The sequence below is a fragment of the Bubalus bubalis genome, chromosome 10, assembly GCF_019923935.1.
Source record: "Bubalus bubalis isolate 160015118507 breed Murrah chromosome 10, NDDB_SH_1, whole genome shotgun sequence".
Classification (NCBI taxonomy): Eukaryota; Metazoa; Chordata; class Mammalia; order Artiodactyla; family Bovidae; genus Bubalus; species Bubalus bubalis.
The window spans coordinates 103,823,589-103,841,907 of NC_059166.1; the positions used below are offsets into that span (position 1 = coordinate 103,823,589).

At 38.2% G+C, this 18,319-nt stretch overlaps 1 protein-coding gene and 1 pseudogene across 1 annotated transcript; both read right to left on the bottom strand.

Moving 5' to 3' along the window:
* Positions 1 to 6: 6 nt before the first annotated feature.
* LOC102393735 lies at positions 7 to 5,433 on the bottom strand (annotated as a pseudogene).
* Positions 5,434 to 16,472: 11,039 nt separating this feature from the next.
* Positions 16,473 to 17,468, bottom strand: LOC112587656 (olfactory receptor 5D18-like). Its single transcript, XM_025295050.2, has one exon. It carries the CDS (start codon positions 17,418 to 17,420, stop codon positions 16,473 to 16,475), a length of 948 nt encoding a protein of 315 aa, XP_025150835.1. The 5' UTR covers positions 17,421 to 17,468.
* Positions 17,469 to 18,319: the final 851 nt, after the last annotated feature.

The window sequence follows — 18,319 nt, forward strand, 5'->3', positions numbered from 1 at the left end:
TTTCCTTCAGCAAACCACATAATTGTTATTGGAGAAAATCTGAGACAGTGATTATAAAGTGATAATGATGATAGTGCATGGGTATCTCATTTATTGTGCAGCAGACATTGTGTTAAAATATTGGTACCTTAGTTTTGACCACTAAATAAGACTTTGGAAAAAAAAAAAGACTGAATTTCAAAACAAGCAGTCTCATATTTTACAAAGGGAAATGGAAACATATATGAGTTAAGACACTTGTTTGAATTAACACAACCTGATAGTGATGAGTTAGGTTTGAAGTTGATCACGAGTGACAGAAATTGAATTTAGTTTAGAGTTAGAGAGATATTTTCTATAATGTTGTAGAAAAACATGTTTTTCACAGTTCCACCATTCTGAAGGTCTGTGCTGTTTAGTGGGAGTAACATAACAATAAATGAAAACAGCACTCAAATTTATTTTAAAAAGCAGGAGGAGTAATATTTTTAGAGGCCGTAATACTTCTATCGTTATGTTCAAACTGAAGATCATTGAAATGGCAGAGCTCATGACTCACCACAAGAATTTTCTCATTTTGGAAAGCATAAATGAACATTGAAGAAAATAAAGCTCTATCTTCAAGTTTTCTAATGATTGCAGTTTGATTTAGACCCTAGAGAGTATTTCTTGAGCTATTAATTTTTATATCACACATCAGTAAGTTAGCGTGAATGCTTTCTTCATGTGGCAATTTGAAATTTTTTTCCCCCTAAAATGAAGTTTATTCTTTGGCACTTCATACTTGGCAAGGGACAATCATAATGTCAATTTATACAATGATTAAACTAGTAAAATACATCTGGATGGGAAGGAAACCTCAGAGACCAGCTTTGGAAATGGCACCTCAAATAGCCCATTTCATGAATTTCTTTAAAAATAATGATAAAAAATACATGGACTGAATAAGAAAACTTGGTGACTACAATAAAACCCAAAACAAATGATAAATAAGCTAAAATGAAAATGTTCAGAGATATTAACTGCTATTATATATATTTACTGTGTGATTTTTCTTTCCCATTCTGTGTATGAAGTGCATGTGTTTTGAGATGTATAAGCAATATAATTTGGTCTCTGATTTTATTGCTTAACCTAAATAAATGTTATTATCTTCAGAAACAGTGATGTTCTTTACTGAAACTGAATTGTGTTTTCTTCTACATATAAGCAATCCATACTTTCAAGCTTATATTAATACAGTTAAATAATATAGTCTCTTAAAAATGGAAAATGCATTTTGGAAACAGGTTTAAATCTCTAAAACCTCTGAGTGTCAATCAATCCATTGGTTCTACTATACTGAAATATCACACAAATAGACCAACTGTCTAGCCTGGTGGCTCGGTGGTAAAATTAAAAAAAAAAAAAAAATCAGCTGCAGTGCAGGAGACATAGTTTCTATCCCTGCTTGGAGTCAGGAATAACCCTTTGTAAAGAAAATGGCCACCCACTCCAGTATTCTTGCCTGGGAAATCTTTTGGACAGAGAAGCCTGGTGGGCTGCAGTCCATGGATACACAAAAGATTTGGACACAAATTAGCAAGTGAACAGCAGCAACAAATGCTTTCCCTAGGCTCCTGACAACCTGACTAACACTTGGCAAACTCTTCCAGGAAGGCATAACACACCAGAGCTTTTTCCCACCAGGCATAGAATTATTGTACATCAGTTCAGCTCAGTTCAGTTCAGTCACTCAGCCATGTCTGACTCATTGCGACCCCATGAATGGCAGCACACCAGGCCTCCCTGCCCATCACCAACTCCCGGAGTTCACTCAAACTCATGTCCATCGAGTCGGTGATGCCATCCAGCTATCTTATCCTCTGCCATCCCCTTTTCCTCCTACCCCCAATCCCTCCCAGCATCAGAGTCTTTTCCAATGAGTTAACTCTTCGCATGAGGTGGCCAAAGTACTGGAGTTTCAGCTTTAGCATCATTCCTTCCAAAGAACACCCAGGACTGATCTCCTTCAGAATGGACTGGTTGGATCTCCTTGCAGTCCAAGGCACTCTCAAGAGTCTTCTCCAACACCACAGTTCAAAAGCATCAATTCTTCGGCACTCAGCTTTCTTCACAGTCCAACTCTCACATCCATACATGACCACAAGAAAAACCATAGCCTTGACTAGACAGACCTTTGTTGGCAAAGTAATGTCTCTGCTTTTCAATATGCTGTCTAGGTTGGTCATAACTTTCCTTCCAAGGAGTAAGTGTCTTTTAATTTCATGGCTGCAGTCACCATCTGCAGTGATTTTGGAGCCCCCCAAAATAAAGTCTAACACTGTTTCCACTGTTGCCCCATCTATTTCACATGAAGTGGTGGGACTAGATGCCATGATCTTCGTGTTCTGAATGTTAAGCTTTAAGTCAACTTTTTCATTCTCCTCTTTCACTTTCATCAAGAGGCTTTTTAGTTCCTCTTCACTTTCTTCCATAAGGGTGGTGTCATTGTTGTACATAGTATGGTCTTGATCCAAAATCCCACAAGTCTGCATGGTTATTCTCTCACTGAGATAGGCTTGAGTTCCACGATGCATCTTCCCCCCATTGTTGACACCTCTGTACCCTGGACTAGCTTTGGAGCCAGTATCTACACCCTAGTCACCCAGAGCTAGCAACCTTGTTGGATATTAGTTTTCCATGCTGCACAACAAATTGCCACCATCCTTGAGGCTTAAACTGCTATCACAGTTTCTGTAGCATAATAGTCTGGGAAGCGCTTGTTTAATTTCATAAGATACTACTAAACTATTTTCAAAGTTATTTAACACTGTACTCTTATCTGAAATGCATAAGCATTTACCTTGCTCCACATTTTCACCACTATTTGAAACTCTTATTCATTTTAGCTATTCTAAATGGAGAACAGTAGTTTCTCTTTGTGGTTTAAGTTTGTATTTTAATAAGAATGTCATTGATGACTAGCTATTTTTCATGTGTTTATTTGTGTGTTCTGTTTTGTCAAATGTGTACTCAGTTCATCAAAACTTTAAGTAGGCTTTTTTCTTGTATTGAGTATACAGACTTCCTCTGTAGTTTTACATTGAAATCATTTATCAAATATAAGTTCTGCAAATACTTACTCACAATCTATGGCTTGTGTTTTCACCTTATTAATAATGTCATTTATGCTTAAGAAACATTTACCAAACATTTTTAATGGCAATGAAGCTCCTTTTGTTGTTTTTAAAGATCCATCCTTTTTATGTTCATTCAAAAAGTTATCATCCTAACTTTTGAAAGATTTTTTCTGTTTTATGCTAAATATTTTTTAGTTTTCATTTTTATCTTTACCTCTATGAATCATTCATCTATGATTCCTTGGAAAGAAAGCTATGACAATCCTAGACAGTGTATTAAAAAGCAAAGGCATCACTTTTTTGACAAAGGTCCAAATAGTCCAAGTTATGGTTTTTCCAGTAGTCATGTACAGATGTAAGTGTTGGACCATAAAGAAGGCTGAGGGCCGAATTGTTGCTTTCAAACTGTGGTGCTGGAGAAAACTCTTGAGAGTCCCTTAAACAACAAGGAGATCAAACCAGGTCAATCCTACAGGAGATCTACCCTGAATTCTCATTGGAAACACTGAGGCCGAAGCTGAAGCTCCAATACTTTGGCCACCAGATGAGAAGAGTTGACTCATTGGAAAAAACCCTGATACTGGGAAAGGTTGAGGGCAGGCAGGGAAATGGTCAACAGAGGATGAGATAGTTGGATAGCTTCACTGACTTAATGGACATGAGTTTGAGCAAACTCTGGGATATAGTGAAGGACAGATTGCTGTCATGCATGCCTAAACACTTTAGTCTAAGACAACATTTGGTCAGTATATGATTGGAATAATTGTGTTGTTGGTTGGTTACTCATATTTTATTGCTATTGTGTGTGTGTGGTTAATATTGATTAGTTCTTGGAGTCCATGTTGCCCTCCTGTCTTTAATTTTCCCAGACTTGTGTTTTGAAGAGGAAGTCATAAACAGTTTTATGCCTTCTTTGTGTGAAGCTTGAACTTTCTCCTTAATCATTTTTCTTATGATGTACATGCCAACAGGCCAAGACAGAAAAAAATAGTTTATTTCATTATATAACCATAAACTTTTAACATTTGAATTCACTCAAAAATGATTTATAAATACTACAAAAAGCAGTCATTTTTTAAAATTTTGGTTTACATATGGTTTACAGCTATTTTACTAAACATTGATGTATGCAAAAATCAATAATCATCAATAAACTGTTATCCTACCATAGATATATTGACCTAAAGCATATTTATCAAAAGATTTGAATTATCAATTGCACCACAAGAACTGAACAATCTTCAGCATAGGATATCATTTATTTTTTCAGAAATAAAATAATGAGTTTAAAAATATGCATAGTGACAAAGCAGTTTTGTGAAACTAATCTTGAGAATGTATTTTTTACTTCTTTATTCCTCAAGCTGTAGATCAAAGGGTTCAACATAGGAATCATTACTCTGTAAAACACAGAAGTCACTTTGACTCTGAGCCAAGGAGTTTTGGGGTTAGGAATGCAAAAAAGAAAAATGATGGTTCCATGGAAGATGCTGATGGCTGTCAGGTGGGAAGCACAGGTGGAGAAGGTTTTCCAGCGCCCACTTGCAGAAGGCATCCCCATAACAGTGATAAAAATGAATATATAGGACATCAGAATAATCACCAGGCTGCTTGCCTCATTGAATATGGCAATAATAGAACATAACATCTGAGTGATATAGGGATCTGAGCAGGAGACAGAAACAATTACAGAGTGGTCACAGATAAAATTATTTATGGTGCTAGAATTGCAATAGGATAATGAAGAAGAAAATATGTGAGTGTCATGGAGCACACTACACCACATGAGTAAGAGCCAGCCACCAACAGAGCACAACACTTAGGAGACATCACAGTGGTATAGAGCAAGGGGTTGCAGACTGCCACAAAGTGGTCATAGGCCATTGCTGCTAACATGAACGTTTCTGCTACACCAAACAGGCAAGCAAAACAAAATTGCACAATGCAACCAGAGAAAGAGATGGTTCTGTCCTCCACAATCAAATTCTCCAATAGTTTGGGTGTAACTACAGTATAAAAACAGAAATCATTTGGCAAAACTAATACAATAATGTAAAGTTTAAAAATAAAATAAAATTAAAAAAACTCAAAAAAAAAAAAAAAGAAAGAAAAAGAAAAACAGAAATCGACAAAGGACAAGTGACTAAGGAAAAAGTACATGATCGTGTGGAGTTTTGAATTGACCTTGATGATTATGATCATGCCTAAATTCCCCACTACAGTGATGTGTAGATAGACAAGAAAAGAAGGAAAAGTGGGACCTGGAGTTCTGGATATTCTGAAAAACCCAGGAGAATAAATGTGGGTATGATGCTCTGGTTTCCTTCTGATAGCAGCATGATTCCTGTTGAACAAAGGGCCAAACATTATCCCTGAAAAATACAAATGAATAGAAAAGAGAAACAGAGAAGGCAGAAGCTTCATGTCTCTGTGGAGTTGGTATATATTCTCCAGGTATGGTCCTCAAGCCACCAGCAGCAGGGACACCCAAGAATGTGTTAGGGATACAAATTCTCAAGCCCTGTCTACAACATCCTGAATCAAAAACTCTGCAATGGAGCCCACAATTTGTGATTGATCCAGCCCTCCAGGTGATTTCTGATGCATGATAAATTATGAGAACCACTAAAATACAGACTATTCATCCTATCATTTAAAATTTAGCCCTTGGTTAGTATTTTTAATATACAACTAAAATATAAATTTGGAACACAAGAGAAATTGTAAATCACAAAATTTTGAGATGCCAAAAAGAAGCAGAGTACTGCGTTATGGTTCTAACAATTACACCAAGGATCAAGGAGATCACCTGATGTGTAAAAGGTGCCATATAAATCTTAGTATAACTTTTTAATATTCTAGTCATATTAAAGAATTAAGCACCCATAAAGTTTGTGAATTGGCATAAATCTTAAGTTGTAACTAGTTTATGCCTTCCATCTTGTGCTTAAATTAATTATAGAATCTTATTTAGAAATAATCTTGTACCTTCCATCAAAACCACCATTGAGGTTATACTGCCTCCTGGGATAATTTTTCGGGTTTTATATTGACATTTTGCTTAACATTGATTCATTCATTAATTGAATCTAATCAACTTATATTAATTATTTGTAAATGTGATTTTAGATCATCTATTTTAATGTATAAGGCTTCCACAGTGGCTTAATGATAAAGAATCCACTTTCAATGTAGGAGACACAGGTTCGATTCCTAGGTGGGGAAGATTCCCTGGAGAAGAAACTGGCAACCCACCCCAGTATTGCTGTGGGCCTCCCTGATGCCTGAGTCAGCAAATAATCCACCCTCAATGCAAGAGACCACCTGCAATGCAGGAGACCTGAGTTCAATCCCTAGGTCGGGAAGATCCCCTGGAGGAGATGGCAACCCACTCCAGTATGACTTAGCAGCTAAATCTTTTTGATATATATCTAAAATTATAAGTGAGTGTTAGTTGCTTTCTCGTGTCTGACTCTGAAAAACCACGAACTGTAGCCCACTGGCTTTCTCTGTCCATGTGATTCTCCAGGTAAGAATACTGGAGTGTATTGCCATTCCCTTCTCCAGGGCATCTTTCCAACTCGGAGATCAAACCCACGTTTAGTGCAGACAGATTCTTCACTGTCTCAGCCACCAATATATAAATAAATATATAATATAAAGTATAAATAATGTTATGAGAAACAAAAGGATATAATTTATATTTATAAATTATATATAACTCTATATAATTAATTATTATATTTACCAACAATAATTTTATACAAAATGCATTCAAGATACAGTGAAAATTACAAATTTTCTCTACTGATGAGTAAACCTCTGTTATGATGAGGCAAACTTGGAGAAGATGGGAAGCAAGAGCTGCCATGCCTTAATATGAATGGCCCCAAGATACAGATATAAAACTTCAGTAAAATTAGATGGATGGTCTGCTTCATCTTAGTTTTGTCCAGATCAAGTGTCAGGCTACAGACTCAGCTCCCTGAAGGCCTACTTGATATCCACTACAAACAACCCTAGACATAAATAATATGTCATCAGTATATTTTTTCCAGTACCAAGAGGGACTGGGCAGATACATTGTAAATATCCATTATTATTCAGACTATTTTAATAAATGGCTTTCCTTCAACATTTGAAAATATTAGCAACACCCTGGTATATTAGGAAGACTGGAACCACTGTTTTCGATTACTGATGAGATACATCAATAACAAAAGAGACTGAAAATTTGATTTGGTTTTCAACCTTAGCAATTTCAAATGATTTTGGAGAAAATCAGTGGATTAATGGTAGGTTTGTACTCAAGTTGGAACTAAGTTTATGAATTACAGAATTCTATGTATTTTTGCAATTTCCCTATTGCTCACTGCTGCCAGTTTCAGTAATACAAATCTTAATTGTCAAAATCACTTCATGCCATATTAGTGCAGACTAAAATGCTTCTGATCATAGAAAGGGATCATCTATAGTTTGTGGAGTAATCTATATGAGCTGTAGCTCCATCTTTTCCACTTAATTTGAAAGATACAGAAAGAAACATGAACTGACCTGAAACCAGATGTTCTTGATTAATTTACTGAGAATTTCTTTTTAGGATTAATGAATCTCAGGTATGTTTCTTCTCAGCATTCAAACATTCTTTAAGATATTAAAAGAATTTAGGCTTGCAAAAATGGTAGTACATTTCAATGAGCATGCCAGTAAAATGGCATTTTATTTCTAGGGACATTAGGAATATCAAAAAATACAAAGAAAAATGTAAAGGCTGAATTCATAGTCTAAATTCTGGCAAACCCTGGGTCTTATATTTCCCCCCATGACCATGAGTATATGAAGTACACAGAATTGTAATTGGAATATTACTCAGTGGACCACAAACCATTTAATTAGGTGAAACACTGTCTCTTGTGTCATTTTAGTGTGTGCATTTTCTTCTAAATCATTAAAGAAAATTACACCACCACATCTATCCCATTAACTACTTTTTTGATATTGAACTTTTGAAATAATAGGTATTCATCAAATAAACATGCAATGTAGACTTTGAAATATGGGAAAAATATAGAAATAATTGTTATTAACTGCATTTCAAATCCAGCATTCAAGTTTAGAGTAGAGAAACTTGGCCAGCTCTGCCTTAAGCAAAAGAAAAAGGTGGTCTTATCCAGTGATGTAATGTGGATATCACTCACCCCTAATATGATATCATGAGAAAAGCTTCACCTCTGTGATAAAACTATACCAAAAATCTACAATCCCAGCTTAATGTGAGAGAATCATTAAGTAAACCCATATCCGGAATATTCTTCAGGATACCTCACCAATATTCCTTAGAATTATCAAGGTCAAGAAAAAAAAAAAAAAAAAAAAAACAAGAAAAGAGTGAAACACTGTTTCAGACCAGAGGATACTGAGTAGATGTAAAAACTAATCCAATATGGTACCCCGGATTACATCTCAGAAAGAAAAGAGTGTATTAGTGGGAAAAAACAATCCGGATGGAATCCAATAAAATTTAAATTTTAGTCATCATCAGTTCAATTCAGTTCAGTTGCTTAGTTGTGTCTGACTCTTTGCAACCCCATGGGCTGCAGCACACCAGGCCTCCCTGTCCTTCACCAACTCCCAGAGACCACCCAAACCCGTGTCCATAGAGTCGGTGATGCCATCCAACCATCTCATCCTCTGTTATCCCCTTCTCCTCCTGCTCTCAATCTTTCCCAGCATCAGGGTCTTTTCCAATGAGTCAGCTATTCGCATCAGGTGGCCAAAGTATTGGAATTTCAGCTTCAACATCAGTCCTTCCAATGAACACCCAGGACTGATCTCCTTTAGGATGGAGTGGTTGGATCTCCTTGCAGTCCAAGGGACTCTCAAGAGTCTTCTCCAGCACCACAGTTCAAAAGCATCAACTCTTTGGTCCAAATCTCACATTTATACATGACTACTGGAAAAACCATAGCCTTTACTAGACAGAACTTTGTCTAGGTTGGTCATTAACTTTCCTTCGAAGGAGTAAGCATCTTAATTTCATGGCTGCAATCACCATCTGCAGTGATTTTGGAGTGCAGAAAAATAAAGTCAGAAACTGTTTCCACTGTTTCCCCATCTATTTGCCATGAAGTGATGGAACCAGATGCCATGATCTTCGTTTTCTGAATGTTGAGCTTTAAGCCAACTTTTTCACTCTCCTCTTTCACTTTCATCAAGAGGCTCTTTAGTTCTTCTTCACTCTCTGCCATAAGGATGGTGTCACCTGCATATCTGAGGTTATTGATATTTCTCCTGGCAATCTCTTGTGCTTCCTCCAGCCCAGCGTTTCTCATGATGTACTCTGCATATAAGTTAAATAAGCAGGGTGACAATATTCAGCCTTGATGTACTCCCTTTCCTATTTGGAACCAGTCTGTTGTTCCATGTCCAGTTCTAACTGTTGCTTCCTGACCTGCATAAAGGCTTCTCAAGAGGCAGGTCAGGTGGTCTGGTATTCCCATTCTTGAAGAATTTTCCACAGTTTATTGTGATCCACACAGTCAAAGGCCTTGGCATAGTCAAAAAAGCATAAATAGATGTTGTACCATTAATTCTTTCTTAAATTTTATTTTACTGTGGTAAGAACACAATATGAGATCTACCTTCTTAAGATATTTTTAAGTGTACAATGCAGTACTGTTGACTACACATATAGTTTTATACAGTACAGCTGTGTGTGTCTTGCTAAATTGAAACTTCTTGACCATGATTTGTAAATTTCTGCTTCCCTCTCCACTAGCCTCTGGTAACTATTATTCCACTCCATGATTTTGGTATATCATATAGGTGGAATCCTGCAGTATTTGCCTTTCTATGACTGACATTTTCATTTAGCATAATGTCCTCAAGTTTCATCCATGTAGTCACATATTACACAATTTCCATCCTTTTAAGGTCAGATTGTATTCCACTGTTTACATATGCACCATATTCTTTTTTCCAATTATCTGTTGGAAGTGACATTTCAGTTGTTTCTCACCTTGGCTATTGTGAATGGTTCTACAGTGAATGTGGGAATGCTAAAATATTTTTGAAAGCTTGACCTCAAATATTTAGGATAATACCCATAAGCAGAATTTCTGGATCATGTACAATTCAATTTTCAACTTAACATAGAACCTCTATACCATTTTCCATAGCAGCTGCAACATTTTGCATTCCTACTAACAATGTACAGTGAGGTGTGTTGAAAACTCTGAAATATCTTTGCAACTTATTGTTTAAATTAAAAAATATATAATTTATTTTTTTTAATTTTTTGTATTAAAATGTCATCATTCACATTAGTAGTCCCATTTTATTGTATCTCCAATACTACAACCAGCTCTGCTTTATGCCAACATACTATCAATTCTGAAGTGAAAAAGTGTAAATATAATAAGTAGCTCTCAGTTTCCTCACTTTGCATCATTTTGCTACAACAGTTGCCAGACTTTGTTTTTAGTATCTGTGACTGTCAGTGTGTTGAGTCCAGGTTGAGGGCTAGTTTTGGGGAGTAGTAAGCAATATTTTTAAACTTATTATTAACTAAATAACAACTAATTAGTGAATGCAAACTTATAATTTCCTAATAATATTGGGAATAAAATGTATGGCCATCAAAGTTCATTCCAGTTTTTCCAAAATATGTTACAGAAAAACCAAAACAAACTTTTTGGCCAACCCAAAATACACATTTCACAAAGAAGTAAGGAAGACACAACAAATCCAATTTCCAGAAAATTGGTATGTGAAGTCAGGGTTTGAACACTGTTTTCTGCACATAAATAGATACTACAAAATCACAGTAGCTTTAGGGTCTCCTCCCTTAATAGGTTCCCTGGTGGCTCAGACAGTAAAGAATCTGCCTGCAATGTGGAAGAAATGGGTCCAATCCCTGGGTGAGGAAGATCCCCTGGAGGAGGGCATTGCAACCCACTCGAGTATTCTTGCCTGGAGAATACCATGGACAAAGGATCCTGGTGGGCTACAGTCTCTGGGGTCACAAAGAGTCAGACACACCTGAGCGACTAAGCACACCAGTAATTGCCATTACTGGAGTAATTGCTTGGAGTACAGTAATTGGTTGGAGTACAGTAATTGACCTTGGAGTACAGAATAAAGAAGGACAAAGGCTAATAGAGTTTTGCCAAGAGAACGTACTAGTCATTGCAAACACCCTCTTCCAACAAAACAAGAGAAGACTCTACACATGGACATCACCAGATGGTAAACACCTAAATCAAATTAATTATCTTCTTTGTAGCCAAAGATGGAGAAGCTCTATACAGACAGCATAAACAAGACTGGGAGCTGACTATGACTCATATCATAAACTCCTTAATTTGAAATTCAGACTTAAATTGAAGAAAGTAGGGAAAACCACTAGACCATTCAGGTATGACCTAAATCAAATCCCTTGTGATTATACAGTGGAAGTGACAAATAAATTCAAGAGGTTAGATCTGATAGAGTGCTTGATGATCTATGGACAGAGGTCCAAGATTCAGACTTAAATTGAAGAAAGTAGGGAAAACCACTAGACCATTCAGGTATGACCTAAATCAAATCCCTTGTGATTATACAGTGGAAGTGACAAATAAATTCAAGAGGTTAGATCTGATAGAGTGCTTGATGATCTATGGACAGAGGTCCAAGACACTGCACAGGAGACAGGGATCAAGACCATCCCCAAGAAAAAGAAATGCAAAAAGGCAAAATGTCTGTCTGAGGAGGCCTTAAAAACACCTATGAAAAGAAGAGAAGCAAAAGGCAAAGGAGAAAAGGAAAGATATACCCATTTGAATGCAGAGTTCCAAAGAATAGCAAGGAGAGATAAGAAAGCCTTCCCCACTAATCAGTGTAAAGAAATAGAGGAAAACAATAGAATGGAAAAGACTAGAGATCTCTTCAAGAAAATTAGATGTACCAAGGGAACATTTCATGCAAAGATAGGCTCAAGAAAGGACAGAAATTGTATGGACCTAACAGAAGCTGAAGATACTAAGAAGATATAGTGCTCATGTGCAATGTGACCTTTTCCAGTACATACTTGTGTAAGAATGTTCATGCAGCTTTTCCATTAAAGACAAAAATGGTGAAATAACCAGGAGTGAAATTGGTGGCTCATATAGTAGTTCCATTTTTAGCTTTTGTGTGTGTGTGTGTGTGTGTGTGTGTATGTGTGTGCGCATGTGTGTGCAAAACTCCATACTGTTTTCCATACACTATGCAATTGGCTCTACCAATTTACATTCTCACCCACAATGCACAAGGTTTTTCTTTACTGTAATTCTCTCCAACAGTTGTTATTTCCAGACTTTATAGAGGAAAGGAGGAGGGGCAATTTAGGAGTATAAAGTCTACAAAATACTCTGTATAAAATAGATAAGCTACAAGGATACTGCTGCTTAGCGCCATAAGTTCTAGTTATTATTCTTTGTGTGCTGTGCTGTGCTCAGTCACTTCAGTTGTGTCCAACTCTTTGCGACCCCATGGACTCTAGCCCAGCAGGCTCCTCTGCCCATGGGATTGGGTTGCCGTGCCCTCCTCCAGGGGATATTCCCCACCCAGGAATCAAACCCATATTTCTGGCATTGCCTGCATTGCAGGCAGGTTCTTTACCCACTGAGCCACTAAGTTTTAATAGTGTATAATCTAAAAATATAATGAATCACTATGTTGTGCATCTAAAATTATTATAACACTGTAAATAAATAATACTTCAATAAAGAAGAGGAAATAGCCAAATTCCATTTGTAGTAGTAATATGAATAAACATATTATCATATCAATGTATTTACTTTGTGGAACATTCTTCAGCACCAAAATGTAACTACTGTTACAATCACTTAAAAATTCTTTTGAAACAAAATGCTGAGCCAAATAAGCCAGACATAAGGGAATATACTCTAAAATTTTAATAATACAAATTTCAAAAGTGATAAAGTTAAGTTTTAACTCTCATAACCTATTCTCTGTTTAGAAGAAAAATCTTTGAACACCGCAATGGAGTTTGCTCCTGGAGGCATCAGAGAGGCACAGTTACTAGAAAAATGCTTACAGAAATGCTGTGAAGAGCTGATAATGTCTTTAATTTCTTGAAGAAAGTAACATACGGGATGATTATGCAAAATTACTTGTCTACCTATTTATCACATTTCATAATTTGAGAGTGAGAAAAAGAGAAAGGAAAGGAAGAGAAAATAAAGAAAGAAAGAAGACATGGAACAGAAATCATTTGCAAATTCTGAGGATTTTAGGATGTGGACAGCCTTTTGCTGTGCTGTGCTTAGTTGCTCAGTCTTATCTGACTCTTTATGACCGCATGGACTGTAGCCCACCAGGCTCCTCTGCCCGTGGGGATTTTCCAGGCAAGAATACTGGAGTGGTTGTCATGCCGTCTTCTAGGGGATCTTCCCTACCCAAGGAAAGAACCCAGGTCTCCCATATTGCAGGCAGATTCTTTACCATCTAAGCCACAGGGAAGCCCATGGACAGCACTAGACAATCATTATTTATTTTGCCTAAAACACTCTGAAAGTGAGACATAACCATAATCGTATTTATTTTTTTCTTTTAAACTGAAGGTGATATTTTAAAATCACAGTGCAGTTTAAATAAGTGGTTGTATCCCATTGTGTCCCAGTCAGTAAAGAATCAACTTGCACTTGGGGGGACGTGTGTTCCATTCCTGGTTTGGGACGATCCCCTGGAGGAGGGCAAGGCAACCCACTCCAGTATTCTTGCCTGGAGATTCTCCATGGACAGAGAAGGGGTCGCAAAGAGTAGGACACTAATCAGCGGATAAGCAAACATTTGAAGGAAAGAATTATTGCAAAATTCAGACTTAAATTGAAGAAAGTAGGGAAAACCACTAGACCATTCAAGTATGACCTAAATCAAATCCCTTGTGATTATACAGTGGAAGTGAGAAATAGATTTAAGGGCCTAGATCTCATAGATAGAGTGCCTGATGAACTATGGAATGAGGTTCGTGACATTGTACAGGAGACAGGGATCAAGACCATGCCCATAGAAAAGAAATGCAAAAAAGCAAACTGGCTGTCTGGGGAGGCCTTACAAATAGCTGTGAAAAGAAGAGAAGCAAAAGCAAAGGAGAAAAGGAAAGATATAAACATCTGAATGCAGAGTTCCAAAGAATAGCAAGAAGAGATAAGAAAGCCTTCTTCAGCAATCAATGCAAAGAAATAGAGGAAAACAACAGAATGGGAAAGACTAGGGATCTCTTCAAGAAAATTAGAGATACAAAAGGAACATTTCATGCAAAGATGGGCTCGATAAAGGACAGAAATGGTATGGACCTAACAGAAGCAGAAGATATTAAGAAGAGATGGCAAGAATACACAGAAGGACTATACAAAAAAGATCTTCATGACCCAGATAATCACGATGGTGTGATCACTGACCTAGCCAGACATCCTGGAATGTGAAATCAAGTGGGCCTTAGAAAGCATCACTACGAACAAAGCTAGTGGAGGTGATGGAATTCCAGTTGAGCTCTTCCAAATCCTGAAAGATGATGCTGTGAAAGTGCTGCACTCAAAATGCCAGCAAATTTGGAAAACTCAGCAGTGGCCACAGGACTGGAAAAGGTCAGTTTTCATTCCAATCCTAAAGAAAGGCAATGCCAAAGAATGCTCAAACTACTGCACAATTGCACTCATCTCACACGCTAGTAAAGTAATGCTCAAAATTCTCCAAGCCAGGCTTCAGCAATATGTGAACCATGAACTTCCTGATGTTCAAGCTGGTTTTAGAAAAGGCAGAGGAACCAGAGATCAAATTGCCAACATCCGCTGGATCATGGAAAAAGCAAGAGAGTTCCAGAAAAACATCTATTTCTGCTTTATTGACTATGCCAAAGCCTTTGACTGTGTGGATCACAATAAACTGCAGAAAATTCTGAAAGACATGGGAATACCAGACCACCTGATCTGCCTCTTGAGAAATTTGTATGCAGGTCAGGAAGCAACAGTTAGAACTGGACATGGAACAACAGACTGGTTCCAAATAGGAAAAGGAGTACGTCAAGGCTGTATATTGTCACCCTGGTTATTTAACTTCTATGAAGAGTACATCATGAGAAACGCTGGACTGGAAGAAACACAGACTGGAATCAAGATTGTTGGGAGAAATATCAATAACCTCAGATATGCAGATGACACCACCCTTATGGCAGAAAGTGAAGAGGAACTAAAAAGCCTCTTGATGAAAGTGAAAGAAGAGAGTGAAAAAGTTGGCTTAAAGCTCAACATTCAGAAAACAAAGATCATGGCATCTGGTCCCATCACTTCATGGGAAATAGATGGGGAAACAGTGGAAACAGTGTCAGACTTTATTTTTCTGGGCTCCAAAATCACTACAGATGGTGATTGCAGCCATGAAATTAAAAGATGCTTACTCCTTGGAAGGAAAGTTATGACCAACCTAGATAGCATATTTAAAAGCAGAGACATTACTTTGTCAACAAAGGCTTGCCTAGTCAAAGCTATGGTTTTTCCTGTGGTCATGTATGGATGTGAGAGTTGGACTGTGAAGAAGGCTGAGCGCTGAAGAATTGATGCTTTTGAACTGTGGTGTTGGAGAAGACTCTTGAGAGTCCCTTGGACTGCAAGGAGATCCAACCAGTCCATTCTGAAGGAGATCAGCCCTGGGATTTCTTTGGAAGTAATGATGCTAAAGCTGAAACTCCAGTACTTTGGCCACCTCATGCGAAGGGTTGACTCATTGGAAAAGACTCTGATGCTGGGAGGGATTGGGGACAGGAGGAGAAGTGGACGACAGAGGATGAGATGGCCGGATAGCATCACTGACTCGATGGACATGAGTGTCAGTGAACTCTGGAAGTTGGTGATGGACAGGGAGGCCTGGTGTGCTGCGATTCATGGGGTGGCAGAGTCGGACATGACTGAGCGACTGATCTGATCTGATCTGATCCGATAATAACCATCAACACACTGTATAAAGCACATAAAACAGTCTTTTGAACTCTGGGATAGGGACAGGGTGGGATGCTTTGGGGGAATGGCATGGAAACATGTATAATGTCATATATGAAATAAATCTCCAGTCCAGGTTCGATGCATGATTCTGGATGCTTGGGGATGGTGCACTGAGACAACCCAGAGGGATGTTATCAGGAGGGAGGAGGGAGGGGGGTTCCGGATGGGGAACATGTGTATACCTGTGGTGGATTCATGTTGATGTATGGCAAAACCAATACAATATTGTAAAGTAATTAACCTCCAATTAAAATAAATAAATTTATATTAAAAATAAAAATAATAAAAAAAAGGAAGTGCTTTCCTCTATCTCTCTTCTCACTCAAAATTACATTGGGTGAGAAAACATTTTGGTGTTGACTAATTTTCTGATGGTCTCCTTCACATCATTATTTCTAAGGCTGTAGATAAGGGGGTTTAGCATGGGGATCACTACTGTGTAAAGCACAGTGGTGACTTTGATGAAGAGCCATGAGCTTCTGGAGTTGGGTACACAGTAGAGAAGAAGCATGACCCCATGGAACATGGTGATGGCAGTCAGGTGGGAGGCACAGGTGGAGAAGGCTTTTCGGAGTCCACCAGCTGAAGGCAGCTTGATGATTCTGAGGATTATGAAAATATAGGAGGCGAGGATAATCAGGAGACTACACACCTCATTGAGAGTAGAAATGATAAAACATGTCATCTGACTGAAGTACGAGTCAGAGCAAGAGGCAGAGACAATGGCAGAATACTCACAGCCAAAGTGATGTATGACGTTAGAACTGCAGAAGGACAGCTCCAAAAGAGAATGTGTGATTATCAAGGAACACATTCCACCCCATGTGTAGGTTCCAGCGACCAGGAGACTGCAGAGCTTAGGAGACATAGCAACTGTGTAGAGCAGGGTGTTACAAACAGCCACAAACTGGTCATAGGCCATCACTGCTAACATGAACATCTCCATAATCACAAGTGTGCAACCAAAGAAGAATTGCATCATGCAACCCACATAGGAGATAGTCCTTGTGTCCACAACCAAGATCTCTAAGAATTTGGATGTGGTTACAGAAGAGTAACAAAAATCAAGAAAGGAGAGATGTCTGAGAAAGAAGTACATGGGGGTGTGAAGCTTGGGATTGATTCTGATGATCACAATCATACCCAGGTTCCCCACCACAGAGACAGTATAGACGGCCAAGAAGACCAAGAAGAGGGGCACCTGGAGCTGTGGGTATTCTGAGAAGCCCGAGAGGATGAAGGTGATTCCAGCACTCTGATTTCTCACATCCTTCATTATGGTTCCTGCCAGGGAAAACCAGAGAGTTCACCCTAAGCAACCAGATATGACAGAAATAGAGGGTATTTTTTTCCCAGCCTGGACAGGGGACTGGTCTGCAGTGGTGAAGTCTAGGATTTCCCAGGAATGCGAATAAGACACGGTTGAAGCTCAAACAGTATACCATGTGTCTACAAGTGTGGAGCATGCAAGTCAGCTTCTGATGGAGGGGCAAGGAGAGGATGGACTGGGAAGAACTGAGTGTCACTGTGACTCAGAAAATGTTTGAATTTTCTCAACCTTCTCAGCTCTGTCTCCCTTTTCTCCACATGGATAATTCCTTTCTTTAGCTTCATTTAATTGAACTTGTTGATTGCGCTTGCAAATTCTTATGTTTGTTCAGGCCATTTTAACTGCTCAGGATGTCCTCTGTTTTTCTCTCACTTTTCCTTAGTGCTCTCCGATCAGAGAGAGGCTTCCCAGGTAGTGTGGTGGTAAAGAATCCTCCTGATCGTGCAGGAGATGCAAGGGACATGAGTTCAATCCCTGGGTCAGGAATATCCCCAGGGAAAAGAACTGGCAACCCACTCCAGTATCCTTGCTGGGGAAATCTGATGGACAGAGGAGCCTGGCGGGCTACAGTCCATGGAGTCGCAAGTCACACAACTGAGAGATTCAACACCCACCTCATCAGAGAAGCCTCAGGTTTACCTTCCTTTAATGATTTCACCAACTGGCCAACCCTTGGTAAAATGTCCCATATTGTATCTCCTAGAGAATATGAATGATGTTAACAATCTATACTCTTTAGTCAGATCAACTTGCCTTCAAATTTAACCTCAGTCACTTATTAATATGTCTCTGACAAGTTAAGCTCTCTGAAATCTTACCTTTAGAATATAATTCTAAGAATTTGT